The sequence below is a fragment of the Carassius auratus genome, chromosome 21 (genome assembly GCF_003368295.1).
Source record: "Carassius auratus strain Wakin chromosome 21, ASM336829v1, whole genome shotgun sequence".
Lineage (NCBI taxonomy): Eukaryota > Metazoa > Chordata > Actinopteri > Cypriniformes > Cyprinidae > Carassius > Carassius auratus.
Genome location: NC_039263.1, coordinates 21,343,440 through 21,368,518, shown reverse-complemented (window position 1 = coordinate 21,368,518; position 25,079 = coordinate 21,343,440). Strand labels below are relative to the sequence as shown.

The window sequence follows — 25,079 nt, the reverse complement described above, 5'->3', positions numbered from 1 at the left end:
TGTTTTCCTGGCTCTGGTTTTTAGACAATGTGTATTCAGTTTAGGGCCATCTTTGTGTTAAACCTTGACAAATTTCACTAGTCGATACACACAACACATTATAATAACAGGTCAAAATTACTGATGATTCATCCTGCACTACTCAGATTTTTGTCCAATCAAACAGTCTCTAAAACAAGATCGCCCCTCCCCCAATAACACCTCCAGTCAAATTATGTTTAAGCAAACGCTTATCACAGTTGAGAAAAACAGCAGAATTTGTTTTTTCAAAAACAAATTAGTGAACATATTAATACAGGATTGGTCAGTAAAATTTGTATACTATTATAGGATCAAGTGCTTTGATAAGTCATCTGTTGGCTCTCAGCTAATATCCTTATGTCCTCTATACTGTGTTAGTGGATATGTACTTGAAGGAACCGCAGCCTTTATTTTTTTCTACCGTCAGTAAAACTCAATCAAAACAGACAAACTCAGCATTTGTTGTATGACATTTGTGAAAAATGCCCCAATTAATTTACAAATGCTTAATGCCACATGCAATCATTATTCAACAGAAAACTTGCTGTTACATATTTAAAATTGGCATTTATTTTTTAAGACAAGCCCACTGTGAGCTGAGGTTGTTAGTCAGTTGTACATACTTGGTTTTTCAAGTGCGCCAATATATAACACCATTGCGTTAGGGGCGTCCCAGCTCGAGGTCCTTTCCAGATCCCACCATCTCTCTCATTTTCAATCACTTCCTGTCTACTCCCCACTATTGTATCATAACACCAGAAATTATTCTTAATAAATATATTTGTGATTCACCTAATAGCTGGTTGGTTTGGTTTATGGCTTGTAACTGGGGAAAAAACACTTCCAGAGCCAAGGCCGCTGAAAATGTGGGCAGGCAATTGCACTCTATTAGCTTCATTACAGAAATGAAGTTAAATTTGCACATAGAAAAGGGAATAGTGGCTAAAAACCCTGATGGATAGAGATCCAGTAAATTAAAATTGAACTAGATATGGGTCTGCTTTATCTGAATGAGAATGAACCTTTAATAAAAATTACAGGAAGTCATTTATTAATATAAATTGTATAAATCTCAGATGTCAAAACTTGCAGAGTTGCCTTTAAATGCTGAATATAGAAGCTTGTCTTTGTCTCTTTTTGACTTGTGAGCAGAATTTTTGAGTGTCCACTTGAACTAATTTAGACGCCCATGACCTTGTTCACTTTTCATTCAGTTTTCTTTCCTCTTTCTCTCTCTTTCTCTCTCTTTCTCTCTCTCTCTCTGTCTCTCTCTCTCTCTCTCTCTCCTTTTCTCCATTACAATCTGTTATGATTGAGTAGTTCGGAAAAACCAAACAATACAGCGTATTTAGCAACATTAGAGAGGCAGATATCCTGAATCATCATACTGTATGATAGAGTTCTATATGAGTACTAAGTGAAGATCCTGTTTCCTGTGTCAGGCTCCGCCCCTTCCTGTGGGAGTGCAAAAATGGTTAATGTTATTAGCAAAAGTCCTCTTCTCTTCCTTTTCCCCTCACTCCATTATTGTAACTTAACTTCCTATTTCTCTTAGGCTACTCCATTCTGAACTTAACTTAATTCCTACATCGGACATTTTGGTGACTGATTCTCTCTGTATAAAATAGCTTTTACATGAAGTTCCATATCCTAAAAATATACCAAATTGATTGAGTCCCTGTAATTTCACATTGTTTACATTAAACATTATAATACATTAAGTAGGCCTATTATGCTGAAGTAGCTATATTGTTTTTTTCAATAAGTAGCTTTGTTGTTTTTTATATTTTCTATGGACAGACGTGAATATATCGATCAAAGCTGTATGTGTAAATTAAAACGTTCATATTAACTGGTTGACCCCTTTATGTGGACTCGTCATGTTGTGTCTTTTTCATGGCAACTTCTCTCGCGAAAAAGCAGCACTTAATTACTCGCAGCATTCCATATTTGCGCATGCGCATTTCGCAAGTGAGCGTTTTTCCGAAAACGGATCTGTGGATGAAACAACAACTGTCCCAGAGCAACACACTCCGTTTTTCCGCACTTTGCGAGAGATACTCACAACAGTAAATGACAACACTGACAGGTACAAGGCCAAATATTAAGAGCTAGCCTTAATGTTTGTGGAGTTTGACTGAGATGCAAATCTAAATAGTTATCTAGCCAAGAGTGAGTGCTTTTGTTGTTGTCAATAGCTTGTTGTTTGATTACGGTTTTCTAACTGATGAAAATGCAGAGCTTCTTCTAGTTATCAAATATAAACTGTTATATGTTTTAGAAAATACCTTACCAACTAATTGTTTCCTCACCCAGCCAGTGTTTATTACTTGCAACTTATTTCAAATCTAATATTTTATTAGGTGTTCCTGCTACATGCATAGATAGAGTAGGAACCGTTTTGGTGGGAAAATAGGATGTTGCTGATTGCCACAAAAATAAAATGTATTCCTACAGTCGGCCAACAGCTATATAACCTAACTATCATATTAGAATGAATCATTCTTACTCTAATTAATAACAACAACAAAACTATTTATTATTATTATTAGTGAACATGGTTTAGCATTTGCAGCTAATTTTGTGGCAATAGATTCTGTCTGTGAGTTACAGTGATTTTTACCACATATAAGGCTTTTAATTAACCACAGTAAAAATCTCTGTAACACATGGCCTCTTACGGCTTATTTTTTTAGTCTACTGAACAGGGAACCAGAACAGCTCATTAACTAATTCTAAACATCTCTCTTTCATAAATAACACATTTTTGTCATCTGCGTTAAACACACATATGCAGTCTCGCAGGTTCACGCTGACATTAGTAATTTTATCTGAGCTGAACGTTCGAAATACTCCTGATGGCTCAGATAAGAAACTAAAACACACAGAGACCTTCACACACTACACACACAGGCACACGTGGCTGTTTTAATAAGGCCCCCAGACAGAGTTAGTTATATGGCTTGGTGATTTTTTTTATTTTTTGGACGTGAATGACAGCGTTTGAAATAATCTGTGTAACATGCTCAAGGTTTCTAGGGTCTCGGGGTGAAGCATTTTACGTCATTGCAGCACAGGGCTCAGGGCTGATGGCAATGCCCAATGTCACACTCACAAACAGAATATGAATAAGATAAGAATATCTATCTATCTATCTATCTATCTATCTATCTTCTACAAGTGATGTGGAAATCTCTCCAAATAGCTGTATTTATTCAAGTCAAAAATGTTATTCATTATGTGTATATTAACCTGACTACAAAAGGTTACATAAACAAAACCAAGAAATTTATAAGGGTCAGATATATAAAACAAAGCGTCATTCTTTCAATTTATGACGCATACATGATGGACAGACACAATCCTGCTGTTCTAGACATACTTAACACACTTGACATGTGTAAGTGTGTGTGTTTGAGAAACAGTTTTCAGAAGTGTGGTGTAGAGAAAGTGTGTGCGGGTGAAGGACAGATAAGAGGAGAGACCATCATGTTCTCACACACACATACACACACACACACACACACACACACACCTTTTCTTACTTCAACACAAGCACACTACAGAAACAGTGTTTAGTATATAAACCAGTATATACAAGGTTAGGAATAATAATTTTTATACAAGCTGTCAATTAACTAATCTCACTTTTAATGGAGTGCACTTAAGATGTAAAGTGTGGCCAGTATGAAAGCAATTTTAATTATCATTCTTGTTCTTTTTTCCCCTTCTCCAATTCATCTTTTATTTCAGAATATAATTTTATTCAACTAAAGTTGAATAACAGTCATGTTGGTGGAAAGGCCACGAAGGTCAAAGACTACAAAGATTCTTTTCAGTCTCTTCTTTTCTCCCCTTTCTCTTTTCAAAAAATAAAATCAGGTGCAATGTTGAGGTCTTGTGCGAGCTCGAGATGACAAATCCATTGGACGTTCGGGGTTTTGACCTTGCCAGAGTCCTTTTGTTGAACCGCACAAAATCTCTTTTTGTCATTTAAGCCGTTGTTTATTTTTTCTGGGACAATATTTTGTTGGACAGAATATCAAATATTTGAGACAGACATTCATCATGTCAGTGAATAGGAACCATGTGTTGTACAATAAGGAAATACAATAATAACCATTCTTTCAAACCTTTTGTTAAGATTTTCTTAAATTTAGTCTTTAGGTGCTGTAGTTGGTTGTGTGACTTAAATTGATATTTTTGTGTGATAAATAGTTAATATGATAATATTGATATTTTTATCTATCTATCTATCTATCTATCTATCTATCTATCTATCTATCTATCTATCTATCTATCTATCTATCTATCTTTTGTGTGATGATAAAATATATTAATATTTATAGTTTTATATTATGAGATAGATAGACAGATTAATTAATTAATTATTTTAAATTTATTATTATTTCATTTTTACACCACCTTCAACAGTGTTACAGCACTGGTATTTATTTATGCTGGGTTATTCTTTTCCATGTTTTGGGAGGGGGATATATTTTGGCTGACAAAAGGAAGTCAAGAACAGGGAAACAAAGCTTAAGAATTTCAGGCCTAATTGAAACAATTAGCCTTGCTGTCAGATTCATATCATTATTTCTATCAAACGCAGACATATGACCTATGTGTTAGTTCGAATATTGTTCTGGCACTCACCCTCTGATCTGTGCTACTCAAATGTTTTCCAGAAGTGTATTAATTAATATGCTAATGGGAAATTTAAGCGTGCCCGCCAGCTATTGTAATTATTGTGAGCAAACACATGTTCCACGTGCCTTTGAGAGCGCGAGCGCGAGCCCGAACGCACGCGAGAGGTCTCCAGCACCTCCGCACAATTGTCTTTCACCTTCTTTATTGATTAAGTAGCACAATGACTGATGGGAAATGCGCCATATGGAGACACTCGTGTGCACGAGTCAAAGAATGACAGATTCTTTTGTGCGTGTGAGCGTGTTTGTGCGGCTAGAAATCCAATACCGATTACTTCATTAAAAGAAATTAAAAAAGTTATTAATTTATGCTGTTAATGGCTCTGCAGGACGAATTGATGCAGTGTGAAAACATGTAAATATACAGCTGTGTGTGTGTGTGTGTGTGTGTTTAGGCTACGTCATTCAAGGGACACTTTGACTGTGTCATTAAAAAGCAACTTTCTCTTTTTATAATTAATAAATATGATTCAGTTCTGAGCTTTGATTTTTCTGACACCATCACTTTTCATTTCATTTTATATTAAACAAAATCCTCTTCCACAGATTAATATTTCATTTGTGTATCATTTTATGAAAAGGACCAGATCTCAGTGGGAGGATTTTTTTTATTTAGTTGTAAAAAATAGGGTTTTTTTATCTATAACGTGAAGTTTATAGATGTGCAAGTGATATTTGTGCAAATATTGTTAATTTTTATTCCCCTCTCTCAGAAAAAAGGGCACCAAGCTGTCACTGGGGGAGGAGGCATACCTTTTTAAAAGGTACACTTTTGTATGTTTTTCAAGTTTGTATTAGTAGCCTACATTAAAATAACATTTTTGTACCTAAAGTGTAAATATTAGTCCATAATTAACAACTTCAGAAAAGGTACCGGCCCAGTTACTGCTTTTGAAATTTTTTTCTTAAAATAAAAATCAGATGTCTGCATACTAAGAAAAATAAATAAATAAATAGGTCGGCCGATTTGAAAGAAAAGATGCATATATTTTTAATCATAAACTGATTCAGAGTTTATTCGAAGCGCTCGTTTGGAAACTTGTCTCCTCCCCATCCTCAGGACCTGTTGCAGATAGGCGCTTCTTCCTGTCGCTCATTGACTATTTTGTGTGTGTGTGTGTGTGTGTGTGTGAATATGAGGGCATGTCTACTGTGTGAACGCACGAGGCCGAACACTAAAGAGCTGCTGCCCTCGCACACATCACGCAGGTTTTACCGGGGAAACAGTCGCGCACTGAACCGGCAGGATCGCGCAGCGTCGCGGCTCTGCTGATTAAATTCCTCGCGCAGAGAGCAGCAGCACTGAAGCACCGCAGAGGAGCAGAGTCACTGACAGGTAACAGTTGCCTTTCACGTCAACATCACATGCTGTCGTTACAGTCCTTCGGACCTATTTGCATTTCAACCGTAGAATGATTATACTGTTAAAAATGTAATACCTCATAATCAGGTTCATAGCTGTGATATATTGATAGGCCTATTTAACACAATAAAACAAATAAATGACAACGCTGTCATATTTTCTCGTTTACTTAACGTAAGGTGATTTTATAAACATTTATTATGAAAAACAATGTATTGTTAAAATTGCAATGCTAAAATGTCAACTATAGCCTAAGGTTGTTGTTGTTGTTTTTTCGAAATCTTTAAATAGACTTAGATTTGTCAATGGCGAGATTGTAAATACCAACTCCGTATGGAGCATACACTGAAAAAAATGGCGTAGAATTATGATTATTTTTTTTTTACTCAGAAAGTTCTAGTTAATTTCACAAATAAATAGAAAACGGTTAGTAATAACGTTAAATCAAATGCGAATTTTGAAGCAGAAGGAATAGTAGTCTAGTCAGTATTTTATTGTAAAACACTTTGTTGTATTTACAGCTTCTAAAAGTAATACTAATCGGTGAATATATTGAATGTGATCATTTAAAGGCCTTAATTAGTTTAGTTTTTATATCATGTTTAATAATAAAAATATGAGCCTAATCTTTCTCTTTTAATTTGTATTATTATTATTATTATTTTAGAAAACCTTCAATATTATAGTGCTTTTCAAACCACCAAGAAAATCATATGTAATAGCAAGAAGCATATACACGGTTCTGCTGAAGCACTGAAGAAGCTGTTTCAGGTGTGTGTTAATGTTTGTGCGCAGGCGCTCGGCGGGGCGGAATGGACTACAGTTATGATACGGACCTGGAAGAGTTGTGTCCGGTGTGTGGGGATAAAGTATCTGGCTATCATTATGGTTTATTAACCTGCGAGAGCTGCAAGGTATTAAATCAGACTGTTTAAATATAGCCCAGTGTAAAATGTTTTCAATAACCTAAAATCTGATGTGATGACCATCTAAATGATAAAGTATAATAATAATTTTTTTATATAAATGTTGAATGCATTTATCCTGAATAATTTAATAGGCCTGTGACTGAATCAGCCTGGCTACCTTAGCAAAGTTTTAAGGGTCAGATCAAGTAGAAAAAGCTATTTTAGCTTACAAATGCACATCATATAAAGGGGTATACAGTTTTGTAAATATATTAGGCTATATATTTAACAAATTATATTTCGATGTTACATTCACTTCGATCAAATTGCGCAGTCTGTTTATACATTTTAAAGTCACTTTGGCAATTTATCTATAGATAAATTATTCTATAGAATTTATTCTGTATAGGCTAATTGTAAATATTTATTTTCTTTTCTTCTTTGTCTTTGTTGTCGAATGGTAAAATGTTTTTCTCCCTTCATTCTAAAGGGTTTCTTTAAGAGGACCGTACAGAATAACAAACGGTACACATGTGCAGAGAGTCAGGACTGCAAGATCGATAAAACCCAGAGGAAACGCTGTCCGTTCTGCCGCTTTCAGAAATGTCTGAACGTCGGGATGCGGCTGGAAGGTGAGCGAAATATGCTTTATCTCATATTCAATCTCAAATTCAGATCGGTATAGACAACTGCATAAATCTGAAATTATTTGGAGATCAAATAATAATGAATAATTTAAATGATTAGGCTACAATTTAAAATGTTTTCTTATAAAAATCACGTTTTACATTTATCATTTTTAGAGCTGTTTGTTTTTTATTGTATTGATTTTATTGTATTGATTAATTCATCGTACAATTTACGTTATCTAATCATTTACTATTTAAATCTCTATGTAGCCTATATGGATAAAGGCAATCTTGTGACAGGAATTGTGTACTATTTCGGAAAATTGGCAAAAACCGATTAAATCATAGCCTTTTCCGTAAAGAAGGTCTATTTAAAAAACTATTATGCATGTAGATGTAGAATCAGAAAAAAAAAAGACGAGAAAAAAATAAACAATGAAGAAAAAAAACTCCGTTCTTGTTGCAAGGTCTCTATTATCTGCAGGCACCTTTGCCTTACCGGCTGCGCGCGCTTTGCTTCTTGATCAAGGTTAAGTATTCATTTAAGCACAGCTCTATTTTTAATCAGCCAGGCTATAGAGATATTTTTAAAGTTCGTGCATTTATCGAAGGACGAATTTTAGAGAAACGGACAATAAACGACCTGCTTGTAGGACACGAATCTTTTCTTCTAAAAATAAACATTCCAATTAGAACCAAAAACCGTTTTGCTACATAGAAGAACCCTTTTAAGTTCCACAGATATCTTTGTATTAATTTAATTTTTAGAAAAAAAAACTCTGTAGTTACTTCAGTGATCTGAAGAATACTTTTTTAGTAGACTGTAATTTTATACTGTATATAATGTGAATATAATGCTTTTCATAATACATTTTAAAATGATTTTAAATAAATATAATACACTGAACATGTAGAATACAGTTTATTTTTATGACTTGTTTTATTTAGATTGATTATAATATTCATTTATAAAATACCTTTGTATAATACTGTTAAATATTAAAATTAATATGAAATGTATTGTAATATGGTTTTGTTTGTGCTCACAGCTGTCCGTGCTGATAGGATGCGAGGAGGGCGCAATAAATTTGGCCCTATGTACAAACGAGACCGGGCCTTAAAGCAGCAGAAGAAAGCTCTCATCCGGGCGAGTGGCTTAAAGATTGAAGCCACGCCCCCTTTGATGTCATCCCCTCAGTCTGACTACAGCTTCAGCACCGCTCTGTCCACCCCAGCTCCAAAAAACACCCACCTAAACATCGGTACCTCGGTGGCCCCTACAGATTACGAACGCAACCTCTACGCATCCAGTTCCCTGAGTTTATCCATCCCCATACCGGCGCACACTCCTCTGCCAGCACAGTACCCGGCGTATCCCACCCTGCCCAGCCGCGCCATCAAATCTGAGTACCCCGACCACTACACAAGCTCAGAGCATTACACCAGTGCCAGCTCCCCAGAATCCATTCCAGGCTACACATACGTCGACCAGACGCAAGTGTCGACCAGCCCGCCGCTCGCCCCACTGGGCTTAACGGTACCGCCGCTGGTTCTAGAGTTTGTTCGCTGTGAGCAAGATGAGCTGCAGGTGCAAAGCAAGATAAGCGCTCACCTGGCTCACCTGCAGCAGGAACAGAACTCTCGGAGCGCGGCGGCCAATCAGGAACAGAACACACGTCTCGCTGCCAAACAGGAACGGCTCAGCACCTTCGGCCTGATGTGCCACATGGCCGATCAGACGCTCTTCTCTATAGTGGAGTGGGCGCGAAGCTGCATCTTCTTTAAGGAGCTAAAGGTAAGTGTGAACACAAGCAAATCTGAAGGAAAGGGATCATTCATCAAAACATGCAATTCTGCCACCATTTACTCCCCCTCATGTTGTACCAAACCACTATGAGTTTCTTTGTTGTGCTGAGCACATAAATTATATATATTTTGAAGAATGCTGAGTTTATGGTAGCCATTGACTTCAATAGTATGGAGAAAATACTATGGAAGTCAAGGGCTGCCACCGACTGTTACCAAATTCTTCAAAATATTGTTTGAGTTTAGCAAAATAAATAAATGTATACAGTTTTTGAACAATTTGGGGGTGAGTAAATTATGACAGAATTAAATTATGCCTTCAGTTAAACCGCCTTGTATCATATTTCATATCATATTTATTTCGTACCACAAGTGGAAAGTCTTGTATTATTCTTAAATCACCAGAATAACTGCCACAAAGATTCCTATCTTCCTGTAAACAAGCTTTCACCTATTGTTCAGTCCTCAGCCTTTTTTCACATGTGTGAAGGATTTCAAAGACACACTATATGCCTAGTCCTCAATTCAAGCTCCGAGTTATGGCCAGTGACAAGAAAATGCAAACATGCCCCAGAGGTTTTCTACAAAAAAAAAAAAAAAAAAATTATATATATATATATATTTATATACTTGTGTTCATGTCAAGTTATTTGACATTAAATGGAGCATTTGAAGCAAATAGAGCAAATTTTCCCCCAGTCATTTGCAGCTGTTAATTGATAAATTTTTTTAAACTTCCTTTTGTCATTTGTAACCTTTGAAAATGTTTGCTTTTAGTGCATATATATATATATAATCTTAACTTTTTAATTATTTTTATGTAAAATCTTTACTTGCGTGAAGTTTTTATTGATATTTTGGAATCCAGTCTAATGAGATTAAGTAATATTAGGCCTTTTACACACACACACACACACACACACACACACACACACACACACGCACACACAATGTTTGTATGTTTGGCCAGGTCTCTCTTGAAAAAGAGGTTTTAAATCTCAATGAGATCATCTGGTTAAATAAAGGTAAAAAAAAAAATGAACAGAGCGGATACGGTTGGCATGATGAAATGATGCTGACATGGACGAACAGGGAGTGTGTGTGTGTGTGTTTCCAGATGAAGAGACCCAGCCTGCTGTGTTTGCTCTGGCTCACTGTCACATTTATAATGGCTCTAACATGCGGACAGTGATGGCTGATGTGATTCAATCAACAGGTTTTTTTGAGGAAATTATTAGCTGTCTGGTCATTTTATGAGGTTTTGTAGCATAAATGACACAAATAGCAGGAAACAATGCATTGTAATGATGATCTGAGCTGCTGTTGAGCCTGTGAATAATGATAATGATTTTATAATACTCAATATAAGGCATGTTTTGTGCACATTTATATAAACTACCTTGCAAAAGATTGAGGTTGAAAAGATTTATTTATATTTATTTTGCTCAACACATCAAAAAATACAGTAAAAACAGCAATATTGTGAAATAATGTTACAATTTTAAATAACTTATGTTAATGTATTTTAAAATGTAATTTATTTCTCTGATGCCAAGCTGAATTTTGCGTATCATTACTCCAGTCTTCGGTGTCACATGATCCCACATGAATCACAGTTTGTTAATTTGCTGCTCTATTATTATCAACAATAGTTGTTTTGTGGAACCAGAAAACAATCAGCATTTATTTGAAATATAAATATTTTGCAACATAAAACAATAGAATAGACTTTACTGTCACTTCTGATTAATTTAATGCATCCTTGCTAAATAAAATTGAGTTTCTTTAAAAAAAAAAAAAAAAAAAAAACTCTTACTGACCCCACTCTATTTTTTGAGAATACTGGATACTGAACTGAATTCATTTAATAGCAATTTAGCAATTATCACAATATCATTAAAACTGTAGAATTTTCATGAATCTTGCATTAATACATTCTTACTTGAAATGTCATCTTTTGCATATTTCAACTGGAAGTCTCGATTTACTGTTAATCCAAAATGCTGAGATATATTTAAGATTCATTTCAAAAGGCTCATTAATTTTTCACAATAATCTTAATCTGAGTGCTCCTGTTATATTGTGTCCATTATAACCTGTGGCATTGAGGGGTCTTTACATAAAACACTTGAGTTTTGGTGGTCCTGAAGAGCTCTTTAAATAAACTCAAGAGTGTTTGTTGTCTTAGAGGAAATAGAGGATACACTCCTTTCTTTTGTCCATTCTTAGCTGCTGTCGTTTTCTGTAGTGTTTCCAAACCCTGCTGACAATGCGGCATAAACACAATCACACATTACAACATTTCAGTCACACACACAATATAGATAGTAACACTTGCCATTATTCACACACACACACACACACACACACACACACGCAAACATACACGGACCATGATACTCTGTGAAATCGCACCACATAATAGAATAACCTTCTCAACACACACACAAACACACACACACACACACAAATAAAGAGATACAATTGAGGTAGGAAACAGAGGCTTAATAAACAATAGGTGTGCCAATGTAAAACCTGAAAGATTATTTTTAAAATCTGAAAGAAAGAGAGTGAATGAAAACATGGAATTATAGTTTAAAAAAGCAGCAATAAATCACAATACATTTTTAGTTTCAATTAAAAATACAAGACACATGATAGTCTCTTCTGAATTTGAATTAAAACAATTGTTACTTAGTGTCTGCAACAAATATAACTGAATTTTCTTTATTTTTAGTGCAAACACTGCAATTTCCAGTCCATTACTTCTCAGTACCTCTCTCTCTCTGTGTGTGTGTGTGTGTGTCTCTCTCTCTCTCTCTCTCTGTGTGTGTGTGTGTGTGTGTGTACGTGCACGCATATGTGTGTGGGGGTTTAGCAACAGCATTCCTCTCCAGATAAGTGGAGAATGTGAATGCTTCAGTGTCTGCGTGTTCAGTCTGCCTGAAGATTTTTCTTATTCAACAAGTCTCACTCTTTTTAATTAATCAGATTCCTCCAGAAAATAGTCAAACTCAGCTGACTATTATTCGCTCCTGAAAGATTCCAATTAGAAGCAAAGTAGTTTTTAAATGCTGATGTAATAATAAAACCTTTTTTACATTCTAAAACCTTTTTATTTTATAGATATTTAGAAACCCGCTGATCTGAGGAGCCTAAAGAAAGTTTTTCATCTACAAAGGACCCAATTAAAATTATTATTTTTTGCCAATAAGAACCACTGAAGAACCTTTATATTTTATTTTACATGTGTTTATATATTTATTGTCATTGATTTATAAAAAACAGTAAAACCAATATTAACCTCTGCTTTTCAATTCAGTTAATGCATCTACTGTCAACATTTAGTCTGACATTTAATGAATATTTATTTTGTTAATTTAAAATCTAGTAAATATGCTTCTCTGGTCCATCAGTTTGATTTAGTCTGCCACCTACAAGTCTAAAGTGTACAGTCATGGTATCAGTTAGTAAAACCATAGTACTTTGATACATAGGCCTATTCCAAAATACAGTATTCTCAAAAGCTTTAGTGATACCATGGTATGTTTTATAAGTGACATGACTGTAATAAAGCCACTGAGGCAGGATGCTGCAGGACTGATACCATCATCACTTCCTCTGTCTGTGCTGATGGATTGTTTCCACTTCCCACTATTACCTGAACAGGTGTGCTCACACACACATATCACACTCACACACACGCCGGATGTGAACTGTTAGTTTATTAACCCTCTGAAGACAAACATATGCAGTGTTTGTCTGACAGTTTGAAAGATGTTTAGGATGTGTATTCATCTCAATCTACAACCTGTAGTCTCTCTAGTAGTGTTCAGTAAAGCATACTACCATTCTTGCAGACAGTGTGTAGAATGCATTTGTGTGTGTGTGTGTGTGTGTGTGTGTGTGTTTGTGTAATACACTGATGATTTCAAAAGTTTGGGGTTGATATAATTATTTTTTCTTTTTCTATAAGTCTATTAGATTGACTAAGGCTGCATTTATTTATACAGAAAAAATACAGTAAAATCAGTAATATTTGAAAACATTTTCTACTCAATATATTTATATTTATAAGAATCCGTGTTAAAAATAGTTGTGCTGCTTTACAGGTGCATCTCAATAAATTATAATGTTTTGCAAAAGTTCATTTATTTCAGTAATTCAACTTGTTAAACTTGTGTTTTAAATAAAGTCAGTGCACAGAGACTGAAGTATTTTAAGTCTTGTTTTTTTTTTTTTTTTTTAATTGTGATGATTTTGGCTCACATTTAACATTTAGAATATTTCATAATACCAATGAGAAAAAACATTTTTAGTGAATTGTTGGCTTTCCAGAAAGTATGTTCATTTACTGTACATGTACTCAATACTTGGTAGGGGCTTCTTTCGCTTTAATTACTGCCTCAGTTCGGCGTGGAAGGGTTGTGATCAGTTTGTGGCACTGCTGAGGTTGTCTGGAAGCCAAGGTTTCTTTGACAGTGGCATCAGCTAATCTGCATTGTTTCTCATGTTCCTCTTGACAGTAGCCCATAGATTCTCACTGGGGTTCAGGTCAGATTGCTGGCCAGTCAAGCACACCAACACCATGGTCATTTAACCAACTTTTGGTGCTTTTGGCAGTGTGGGCAGGTGCCAAACTGTGCTGGAAAATGAAATCAGCATCTTCAAAAAGCTGGTTAGCAGAAGGAAGCATGAAGTTCTCCAAAATTTCTTGGTAAACAGGTGCAGTGACTTTGGTTTTCAAAAAACACAATGGACCAACACCAGCAGATGACACTGCAGCCCAAATCATCACAGAATGTGGAAACTTAACACTGGACTTTAAGCAGCTTGGGCTATGAGCTTCTCCACCTTTCCTCCAGACTCTAGGACCTTGGTTTCCAAATGAAATACAAAACTTGCTCTCATCTAAAAAGAGGACTTTGGACCACTGGGCAACAGTCCAGTTCTTCTTCTCCTTAACCCAGGTGACGCTTCTGATATTGTCTGTGGTTCAGCAAATCTCTTGACACGTCTGTGTGTGGTATCTCTTGATGCCTTGACCCCAGCCTCAGTCCATTCTTTGTGAAGTTAATTTAAATTATTGAATTGATTTTACTTGACAATCCTCATAAGGCTGCAGTTCTCTTGTTTGGTTGTGCATCTTTTTCTTCCACATTTTTCCCTTCCACTCAACTTCTGTTAACATGCTTGGATACATCACTCTGTGAACAGCCAGCTCCTTTGACAATAAATGTTTGTGGCTTACCCTCCTTGTGGAGGGTTTCAATGATTGTCTTGTGGACAACTGTCAGATCAGCAGTCTTCCCCATTATTGTGTAGCCTGAACCAAACTGAGAGACCATTCTGAAGGCTCAGGAAATCTTTGCAGGTGTTTTGAGGTGATTAGCTGATTGGTATGTCACCATATTCAAATTTTTTGAGAAAGTAAATTGGTGGGTTTTTGTTAAATGTGAGCCAAAATCATCACAATTAAAAGAACCAAAGACTTAAACTACTTCAGTCTGTGTGCACTGATTTTATTTAATACACGAGTTTCATTTTGAGATGAATTACTGAAATAAATTAACTTTTCCACGACATTCTAATTTATTGAGATGCACCTGTATATATTTGTGGAAAAACCATTATACAGTTTCTACAGCATTATTTGATGAATAGAAAGTTCAAAGAACAGCATTTTTTTTAATTACATCTTTTTAACCCTATAAATTCCTTTGTTACTTTTGATCAGTTTAATGTGTCCTTGGTGAACAAAAGTAATAATTTCTAAATAAATAAACCTGACCCTCCACTGACATTAACAGTTTGACAGTTAAACCTGCCATGATTTTCAACATATCCTTCAAGATTTACTTCAAAACTGGCAAAGTTATGACATTCTAAAACAAAACAAAAAAAGTATGTAATTAAATTATTTAAAACTCGTAACCATGTGAAAAAGCAGCATATTGACATTTGCATATTGTCTGTTATTGCAAAATGCATTCTATTTATAATCATTTAAAATCAACAAGAAATTAAAATTAACAATGTGTATTTTCTTTATGTATGTTTCTGGTTATATTTAAATTAATTATTTGTCATTACAACCACACACACACACACACACACATGCATATATATATATATATATATATATATATATATATATATATATATATATATATATATATGCATATAAAGACAGAAATAAGCGTCAATATTGAGCAGTAATATAATATATAGTTTAAACAGTAAATAGCTATATTGAGCAGTGAGCAGTACACTAAAACCGAATTCTAAATGTAGCTTCTGTCCTCTGTGATCTGTTTGTGAGTTTTACTTCCACATTCACACAGCTGGACATCTGTGCCCTTCTGGGTCAAAATCTCAAATTCCTGCAACACAAAAAGAGGCGGGTTTATTCTGCAAAGATAAAACCGAGAGAGAAATAGCAACAAGAATAAAGCCTGTGTTGTGGAAGTCTGGGGCAGCGGGCAGGTATTATCGCTGATAAATGAGGGTTACAAAATATATAAAGCGCTGACAGGGAAATGTTGTGGCGTTCAAGTGTGTATGTGAATGTGTGCGCGTCTGTGTGTGATTTCAGAGTCAACAGCTACTGCTGAGAAATGGACAAGGGTCTTGTTTTACTCATAATCTTTTCAGAGCAAAGCTTTTTCTCTGTCCCATATAATAGCCCACACTGGGGTGACAAGGGCATCTGACACTCTCCAAAAGCGGCTCCACACAGCACTTATAGTGATGCCGCCGAGGACAAGCTGAAAAATGCTAGTAATGGTAGTAAGTCGCAGGTTCAGTATTCTAAAGTCCTTGCGGTAGCACTTAATATCAGTGATTGATTTTGTTTATTTATTTTCTTTGAGCTGTTTGTCACTTTAATTGATAAACCTTTTTTTCTTTTCCTGTTTTGTCTTGTGGAAGTCATGTGAACATAATGCAGCCATTAAAGGAATAGTTCAGTCACAAATAAGAATGCACTCACCATCCAAGATGTAGATGTAGATGAATTTGTTTCTTCAGAACTTGCATTAGCACTTGCTCACCAATGCAGTAAATGGGTGCCGTCAGAATAAGAGTCCAAACAGCTGATAAAAACATCACAATAATTCACACCAGTAAGTAATCCACACCACTCCAGTACATCAGTTAACATCTTGCGAAGTGAAAAAATGTGTTTGAATGAAACAAATCCATCTTTAAGACGTTTAACTTCGAACCATCGCTACTAGACAAAACATGTGTTTTATTCATAATAACGATTCTTTCAGTGAAAATGTCCACCCCTTGTTGTCCTCTCACATCAGAATCAACCAATCAGTTTATTTAGAACAGTTATTTTCATGCTTGGTCTGTGCATGTTTTTCTCCTGATTCAGATGAGACCACTTTTTCACTGGAGAAAGCAATATTATTAATTATAGCTGATATTGATATATTTATAGATTTGTTCTTTACACTCTTTTTGTTGCTGTTGATTGATGGACTGGATTGGTGTGGATTACTTTTAGATTTTTGTGATGTTTGTATCAGCTGTTTGGTCTCTCATTCTGACGGCACCCATTCACTGCAGAGGATCCACTGATGTAAAGTCGAATTTCTCCCAATCTGTTCTAAACTCATCTAAACTCATCTAAATCTTGAATGGCCTGAGGGTGAGGACATTTTCTGAAGATTTCTGGGTGAACTATTATTTTAATGTTTAAGTATGGTACATTGTTTCATAACTATTTTCTTACAAATTTGTATTTATTTATTTGTTGAATTATTTGCATTCCAAATACAGTTTTTAATGAGAATGATGCTTCTGGTGACTAGTTTAGGAATAGGAAATATGGGCATTTTAACACTGTGGGTCGGAGCATGTGCATCTCCCCTTATTATCTATCATTGACAATGTGTCGTTTTGTGGTGTTTTCAAAAGTACATTCTGGTTGTCCAGTTTTGCGGTGGCACTTGTAGTGAGACCCTGACCTTGTTGTAACATTATTTCTCAACTTATTTCTACTTGAGCACTTTCATACTATCGTTTGATCGTGCACAGTAATGGTTAGCATTGCTAACAATAGTTTGCAGCAGATCCACTTCAAGTCAAATAAAACCATGTTTCTATGTTTATTCATGAAAGCAGCTGTAAGTGCAGAAAGTTTTTTTCTCTTTTCAAGATTGAAACGACTTGCTTCAAAAGAGCTTTAATCTGACGTTTTCTCTTTAGTTATCATCAAAACATTCACTAGCTTAAGCTACTTCAGGTAGCTTAAATAAACTAGCATTGCCTTTTTATTCATTTGATTTCAAATGATAAGGATAAAGGATAAAAAAAGAAAAAAGAAAAATCACCATTTACTCCCCCTCGTGTCATTTCAAACCCACATGTGTTTATTTCTCTTTTCCCTTTTGAGTGAACTATATTTGATTTTGATATTTAATAACACTAGTTGTTTGCGACTAATAACCAGCTGACTACATAACTGCAAAAAAATGAAATTCTCTAGATTTGAAATGATTTGCTTACAGTACGGTGAAGGGGTATTTAATAACATTCACCTCAGTATTGCTTTCCTTCATTTGCATAGAAAGCTTTGCATGTGTGTTTTTGTCGATTGTGTAGCACATTGTGTATCTAAGGCAACAGACAGACTCCAGCTTCCTTCACTGTGTGCAGAATGTGCCGTACGATCTCTCGTCATGGCAACAGAAACGTGGCATAAAGGGAGAGATAGAGCTGGCGTCCAATTCTATGCGCTTAAAAAAAATAACAAGTGCGTTCCTGCTGCTATTAACTGTTCCGCCCCGAGAGGCACTGAGGGGTCACGAATCTCATATGCAACAGTGAGCTGAAAGTTGTTTCTGTAGAATTATATCATCCACATAATTGGCTATTTTCAATTCAATTCCACCTGCTAAAGTGGAGTGTGAATATGCACAATAGCGGCCGGCTATTGAATGAAGCCTGAATCACATCTCTGCCAACTTGAATGATGGTTCAGTCCATTCTCTTCCATTTTTATACAGTAACTCAATGCTATTGTGTTGGCGGTAGAAAACTTGCAACTCTCTGGAAATTTTGTGTGGGTGAGGCTCCTTTTAAACGTGTCTGAATGTTCTGTATGTGTGTAGCCACAATGCCATATTCACATTGTATTGCACAGAATATGAAAATATGTATGTATGTGTATGAGTATTCATTTATTATTTATTTATACATAAAATGTAGGAAAGAAATATCAAAAATGGGAAGTCTTAATAGTTGTTTTCTCCCAGAAAGCAAAAAGAGATTTATAAGAAAACTATTTTATTTTCTCCTCTAGAGATTAAGAGGAGATTTTCCAAAATTTTCAAGAAGTAAATGAATAAATGATAAATAATTAAAATAATAATTTCCTTTCATATACCTCTATAATTTTATATTAATTAATTGACTCCTTTTTTTATCTATTTTTTTTTAAATAATTTATAGAGAAAAAACTGAGATTCACTAATTAAATAAAATATAATATAAAAATATAAATATATAATTTTAAACAAATATTCAAAAGTATTATATATTAACAAATATCTTAAATAGGTTAAGTTGCTGTGAGCTGTGAAAGAGCAATATTTCAGCAATAATATTTTATACGAAATAAAAATATATTTTAATTTATAGAGAAACAACTCACTTAATCAAGTCACTTAATAAATTATATAACAGATTCAAAAATTATAAATGTGATGCATATACAAATAGAATATATTATATTATTCATATAGTCAATAATATTTTTGAATTAATAAAATAGTGTAAAACATATTTGGAAATCATTTAGTCTATTTTCATATTTCATTCTGCTTCACAGGTGGGAGATCAGATGAAGTTGCTGCATAACTGCTGGAGTGAGCTGCTTGTGCTGGACTACATCGCCAGACAGTTGCATCATGGGAAAGAGGACAGTGTGCTTCTCATTACTGGACAGGAGGTAACACACAAACTCAAAACAGACAGATTATAGGCAGAAATATACATCTGATGTGTTGATTTCATGTAGTTTATGTCTGTGTGTGTCAGGTTGAGCTTGCGTCTTTACTGGCCCAGGCAGGGGTCACTCTGAACGGGATGATACAGAGAGGTCAGGAGCTTGTGCACCGTCTGCAGGAGCTTCAGCTGGACCGCAGAGAAACCGCCTGTCTCAAATACCTCATCCTCTTCAACCCCGGTGAGAATATCAACTTAAACACCAGTTACACTTCAAAATGGAAAGAATTTACTTTGTTTTTAGCCAATTTTAGGTTTTAGTGTTCTTAAAAAAAATAACAATGTGATTATTAATCTTGGGGAAAAAAATACAGTGTGTGTTTTTTTTTTCAACTAGTGTTACTATAGACTTTGATATGGTTGGCTGATGTCTTTCCATGTGAATTATTAGGTTTGCATGCACAGGAATATGCTCTACAGGTTAAAAGTTTAAAAATAAATAAATACAATTCATTACAATTTCAAATAACTGTTTTCTAATTGAATATATTTGAAAAAGTATTAAAAGCTGCATTTTTAGCATCATTCTTACAGTCTTCAGTGCCACACAATCCTTCAGAAATCGTTCTAATATGTTGGTTTGCTGCTCAAGAATAACTTAACTATTAATATTACTATCAATGTTGAGAACAGTTGTGCTGCTTAATATCTTTCTGAAAAATGAGATAGCCTACTTGTTTCCCAAAAGGTTCTTTGATAAATAAAAATTTTAAAACCGCTTTTATTTCACATAGAAATAAAATGTCCTTGATGACTAAAATATCTAAATAAATATACTGACCCCCAAAACCTTTGAACTGTAGTCTGAGAATGTGCTTTTATATGTGACCTTATAACCCAAATTATTTTTTTAGTTTATATTTTCAGTAGTAGTAAATTGTAATATATATATATATATATATATATATATATATATATATATATATATATATATATATATATATATATATATATATATATATATTATATATATTTTTCAGAAGACCAAAAAAACGTGTCACATTAAATTTCGTTAGCGTTTTGAATGTTTTACGATTGGCTGACGGAATGATAACCAAATGATATTTCCCTTAATAAGTTACTCTAAATTGTTTTGAAGAGTTTTAGGTCTTAACTAAATCCAGAGGCCATAACGACTTCTCGTTAATGAGGAAGAGGTGTGAAAGTCCTCTCTTTCTGTGTCAGGCTCCCTCAGTTCAGCAATGCTGCTGTTGATGTTTTAATAGTTTTATATAAAAGACATTTTCATTGGCTCTGCATCACCCCGTCCTCCGCGTCTTATTGAACGTATCCATATTTCCTCTCCCGGGGTTTGACCGAGGCTAATTAACTTCTCAAAAGATGAATATTGCATTGATTTCGAGCCCAGCTAACGAGGACGCGCGTGCATCACGCTATTTGTCGTGAATGGCAGCGTGCTTTGTGTGGCGCGGGGCGCGTGGTAACTGGGTAATGGGCTTAATTAAAATGAAAGGCTGCTGAATCGCTCCCGTTTACAAAGGCAGGGAGCCGGACCCCGTATCCGCTCGCAGACGCACACACGCCATATATAACAAGACTCCGACTCAAAAGAAGTTTAATGGATTGACCCCATGTTGGTCCGCGCCGTCTCTTTCTCAGCTTCGGGAGAAAATGCTCCTTTATTGTTCGCGTTCGCTTAAGTGAGAGCAATTTAGCTTCGACAAAAGCTGCTTTTCATAATAAGAGTGGCTGAGGGCTGTGTATGTGTGTTAGTAAGAGTGTTTGTATTTGTGTGTGTTCAGAAAGTGCTTGAAAACCCATTTTCCTCTCATGCGTCTTCATTGAGACTCTGTTGGAGCATCTCTGTGTTATTTTACTACCGTTGATATACCTGTTTTCGTTTATATTTTGAATAAGATTATATTTTCATATTTTCTGTTTTAGTTAAAGTTTTGATAGTTTTGTTGTTTTTGGAAATTTTTTTTAATGTAGTTTTGTTTTGTTAATTTTAGTTAGTTTTAGTTAGACTATTTCGCTTCAGACAAGTGTAAGTTTATTTATTATTGTCCTTAAAATAAACCCAAATGAGAAAAATACATTTTGCAGCTTATTGTTATTATAATTTTTTTGTCAGTTTTGGCTTATTTAGTTTCAGTTATTTTAGTACTTCAATTCAACTGAAAATGAAAGGAAAATAAGAAATGTTGCCTCAGCAACTAGCAGAAATAAAGTTGAAGTTTTGTATTTTATTTTATACCGTTTAACATTTTTTTTATTAATATTTTGTGCACAATTTATAAATATAAACATTAACACATGAACACTTTTTAGTTAATAACCCCGCTGCCCTGCTCTCTTACTGCAGATGTGAAGCTGTTGGAAAACCAGCCTTACGTGGAGAGCGTGTACGAGCAGGTGAACGCCGCGCTGTTGGAGTACACACTGTGTGCGTATCCACAATTCCCGGACAGGTTTAGTCAGATTCTGCTGCGCCTTCCTGAGCTCAGAGCACTCAGCACACAAGCTGAAGACTACCTGTGCTACAAACACCTGAGCGGAGAGGTGCCGTGCAACAACCTCCTCATAGAAATGCTGCATGCCAAGAGAACCTGCATCTGACACACACACACATTTACAGGCCCGATTCCTTTGCAGATGACACTGTTATTGACTAGATGTTTTGCAGCAGTCGTCTTTCGCACACAGAAAACCTCATCAACCATGCCACTGTGTTTCTGAAAGGAAAGAGGGGAGATGTCAGTGTTATTGACTGTGCTGCAGCGATGACGTATTTTGTAGGTCAGCATCACCCTGGTTCCTTTGACAAAAACACAATTCAATTTTTTGCAGAAAATCAGCTCTGTGATTCTTACCCATTTTGGTCAGGAATGAACAACTGTTTGAAGCCTAAATACAAGCACTTGGAAGTAGAAAGCTAAACTCTACAGCACAGTCGCATGACTTCTGCTCTTTCATTCCTTGAAAGGGAGAATATTTTAAAAGAATGCAATTACAAACACAGTGAGGCTGTCAAAAGGAGTAGATGAGTTAACTTGTTCGATGTGATGATCTTGAATGTCCTCAACAATCTCTGTAGTCCCATTTACCAAATAGTTAGCCAGCAGCTTTTTCAATCAAAAGGGTATTAAACATGAAAATATATTGAGCTTGTGTACAGTACAGACTTTAGTTCAGGCATTTATCCAAAAACCCATTTAAAAACCAATTGACTTTTGACCAATGGAACCGAAAATGCTACGTAAAATACTTGCTTCCAGGACATGGCTTACAAAAATACGTCATCCCTTGGCACTCTATTTAAAAAAGCGACAGATTGTGCCTTCCCTCTAAACACACACACACACACACACACACACAGGCACCAAGAAGCACTTATTCCAGTATTTAAAAGACAAGGTGAGGCACAATCACAGCCAAGAACCTCCCACTTAGACAGGAAGCGGCAACATGTCTGTCATGACAAGTGAGGTATTTCAATAATTACAATCTAAAGCACAAATTAAACGATAAGCTGAAATCTAATGATTTCATCAAGTGAGGCCAGTAAATGAGCTAAGCAACCTTCATTAACATTCCCTTTTTAAGATGGAAAGCGAGAGGGAGAAAGAAAGAGGGAAGGCCTCATTCAACACAAAGCACACCCATAATAGCTCTGCCATAAAACCTAGTGAGCTGCCTACATAGACAGCATCATTTACGCTTCTTATGAAATGTAATCTCAAGGCAGCACACTAGGTTTTTGAACAGAGCTCTTTAAGCCCGTATTTATCAGACACTGCACACTTAAACACCAGTATATTGTATGTTTCAAAAGAGTTGAGTGTGTGTGTGTGCTTATGCTGAGGCAAGGGGAGGTAAATTAGGACTTGCAATTCTGCCTTAACACTAACACTGTTGATCCTGTGACGCTGAGAGAATCAATGGGCATAAATGACTATTCAGATGTGTTTGTGTCTCTGTGCGTTCTAATGTGTGAGTGTGTAAAAGGGTGTTGGTGTGCGCGCGACTGTTAAGAAATGTCATCTCAATATATTAAGCCCCTCTCAAGCTTCGGCCAAGCTGATTATGATATCTCAGCATGTTTGATTTTTGTATAGTGAAGTGTCTGATTGGTCAAGTTCTCTTTCATGTAACATGTTTGTGTTAATGACATTTGTCATGAATGTGCTTAACTGTATTGTTTCAAATGAATAAATACAAATTATTTAAACCAGCTGATTGGTTTCCCAGGATTTCGGTTTGATTTTGGCTTTTGTGGGGACATTTATTTGTTTGATCAAAACTATTGCTAATTTAGTAGTCGTTGGATATTGGTAGGGACATGTCAAAGCATCCCTACTAAATTTGTGAAAATCACAAGCGATGTCTGATTTTGGAAACTATAGTTCTCTCCTTAAATACGAAGAAGTCAAGCTACATATTAATGAGTTAATCCTAATTTCCAATTTTTATAAAACAGGCCAGACATCGAAGTGAGTTGCTGTTTTTGCCCCTCTTCTGATGAATATGTGATTCACTTGTTATGGCAATGTAACCACAGAGGAATTTGGAAATTTTTAATGTTAATCCAATCTCATTTTGTAAGTGACTTTTCTGTTTTAATTAGGTTTCCTTTGGATTGTTTAACTACTCGAAAGAGAATAGGCTATAGGGAAATATAAATTAATTTGTGTTTCCTGCTAGCTAAATTTCACATACATACACAAAAATCTAAACTCTAAACCGTTGATCTAAACTTACATGAAAATGATTCAAAATTCTGCAATGAAAAAGTACATCTCTATATCCATCCTTTTTTCTTTTTTCTTTGTTTTCTTTTTATAACTGTACTGCCTTAATGGTTTGATCTTTTGAACTGTTTAATAAAAAGAAGAAGAAGAAAAAATAATTCAGTACCTACTCTGAAGTCCTGATCTGAATCAAATGATTTTCGAACCCACACCTATGTCCTGATCAAGCGGCAATCATGTGGTCTCTCTCTTGAAACCAACACGGAAGTGACTAAAACAGCAATTCACAGACTGGCCGCTAGAGGCTGGCTCTAAAAGAGGGTCAATCTCATAGACTCCCAATGTTAAAATCCCCGACTTTACAGCAGAAAAAAAATGTGTTTAAAGCCTTAAAGTTCTTCATAATTAAGGGCTTGGCCACTTGAGTGACATGTGGATTGCTGCTGCTGTCACCTCTGTTGATCTAGTTGGGCGTGGTTTCAGCAACCAGCTCCCACCTCTTTGCCAGGGGGGCAGGGTTTCATATTTTTTTGAAGAACCTCTGGACGCCGCCATTGGCTAGCGGAACCCCACCTGCTGTTAGCATTCCATTGACTCACATTCATTTTGGCGTCACTTTGACAGCGAATAACTTTACATCTGAGGTGTTTAAAGACTCTATTAATAATATTAATTATTTCTAAAGAAACACAAAAATTTTATAAAAGGCTCCATTACCTTGTATCTTACGTTATGGTCCAGTAGAAGCAGTTTTTGTAAAAAGTAGGCTAATGATTGCGTCATGACCAGTGTCTCTCCAGGCGTTTCTCAATGTCAAGGATACTTCCGTGGCAGGACTGATCCTTCCAAGTCACTTCCTTCAGAGGCTAGGTGAGACTCTTCTTTAGCATTCGGAGAACACGTAAATGGAA

General features: G+C 35.5%; 1 protein-coding gene across 1 annotated transcript; it reads left to right on the top strand.

The window, feature by feature from the left end:
* The first annotated feature begins 5,823 nt into the window (after nucleotides 1-5,823).
* LOC113038911 (nuclear receptor subfamily 5 group A member 2) lies at nucleotides 5,824-23,654 on the top strand. The gene is made up of 7 exons (XM_026196709.1): nucleotides 5,824-6,066; nucleotides 6,889-7,007; nucleotides 7,492-7,633; nucleotides 8,680-9,425; nucleotides 19,281-19,400; nucleotides 19,490-19,637; nucleotides 21,783-23,654. Exons 2-7 carry the CDS (start codon nucleotides 6,906-6,908, stop codon nucleotides 22,034-22,036), a joined length of 1,512 nt encoding a protein of 503 aa, XP_026052494.1. The 5' UTR covers nucleotides 5,824-6,066; nucleotides 6,889-6,905; the 3' UTR covers nucleotides 22,037-23,654.
* The last annotated feature ends 1,425 nt before the right edge of the window (nucleotides 23,655-25,079 follow it).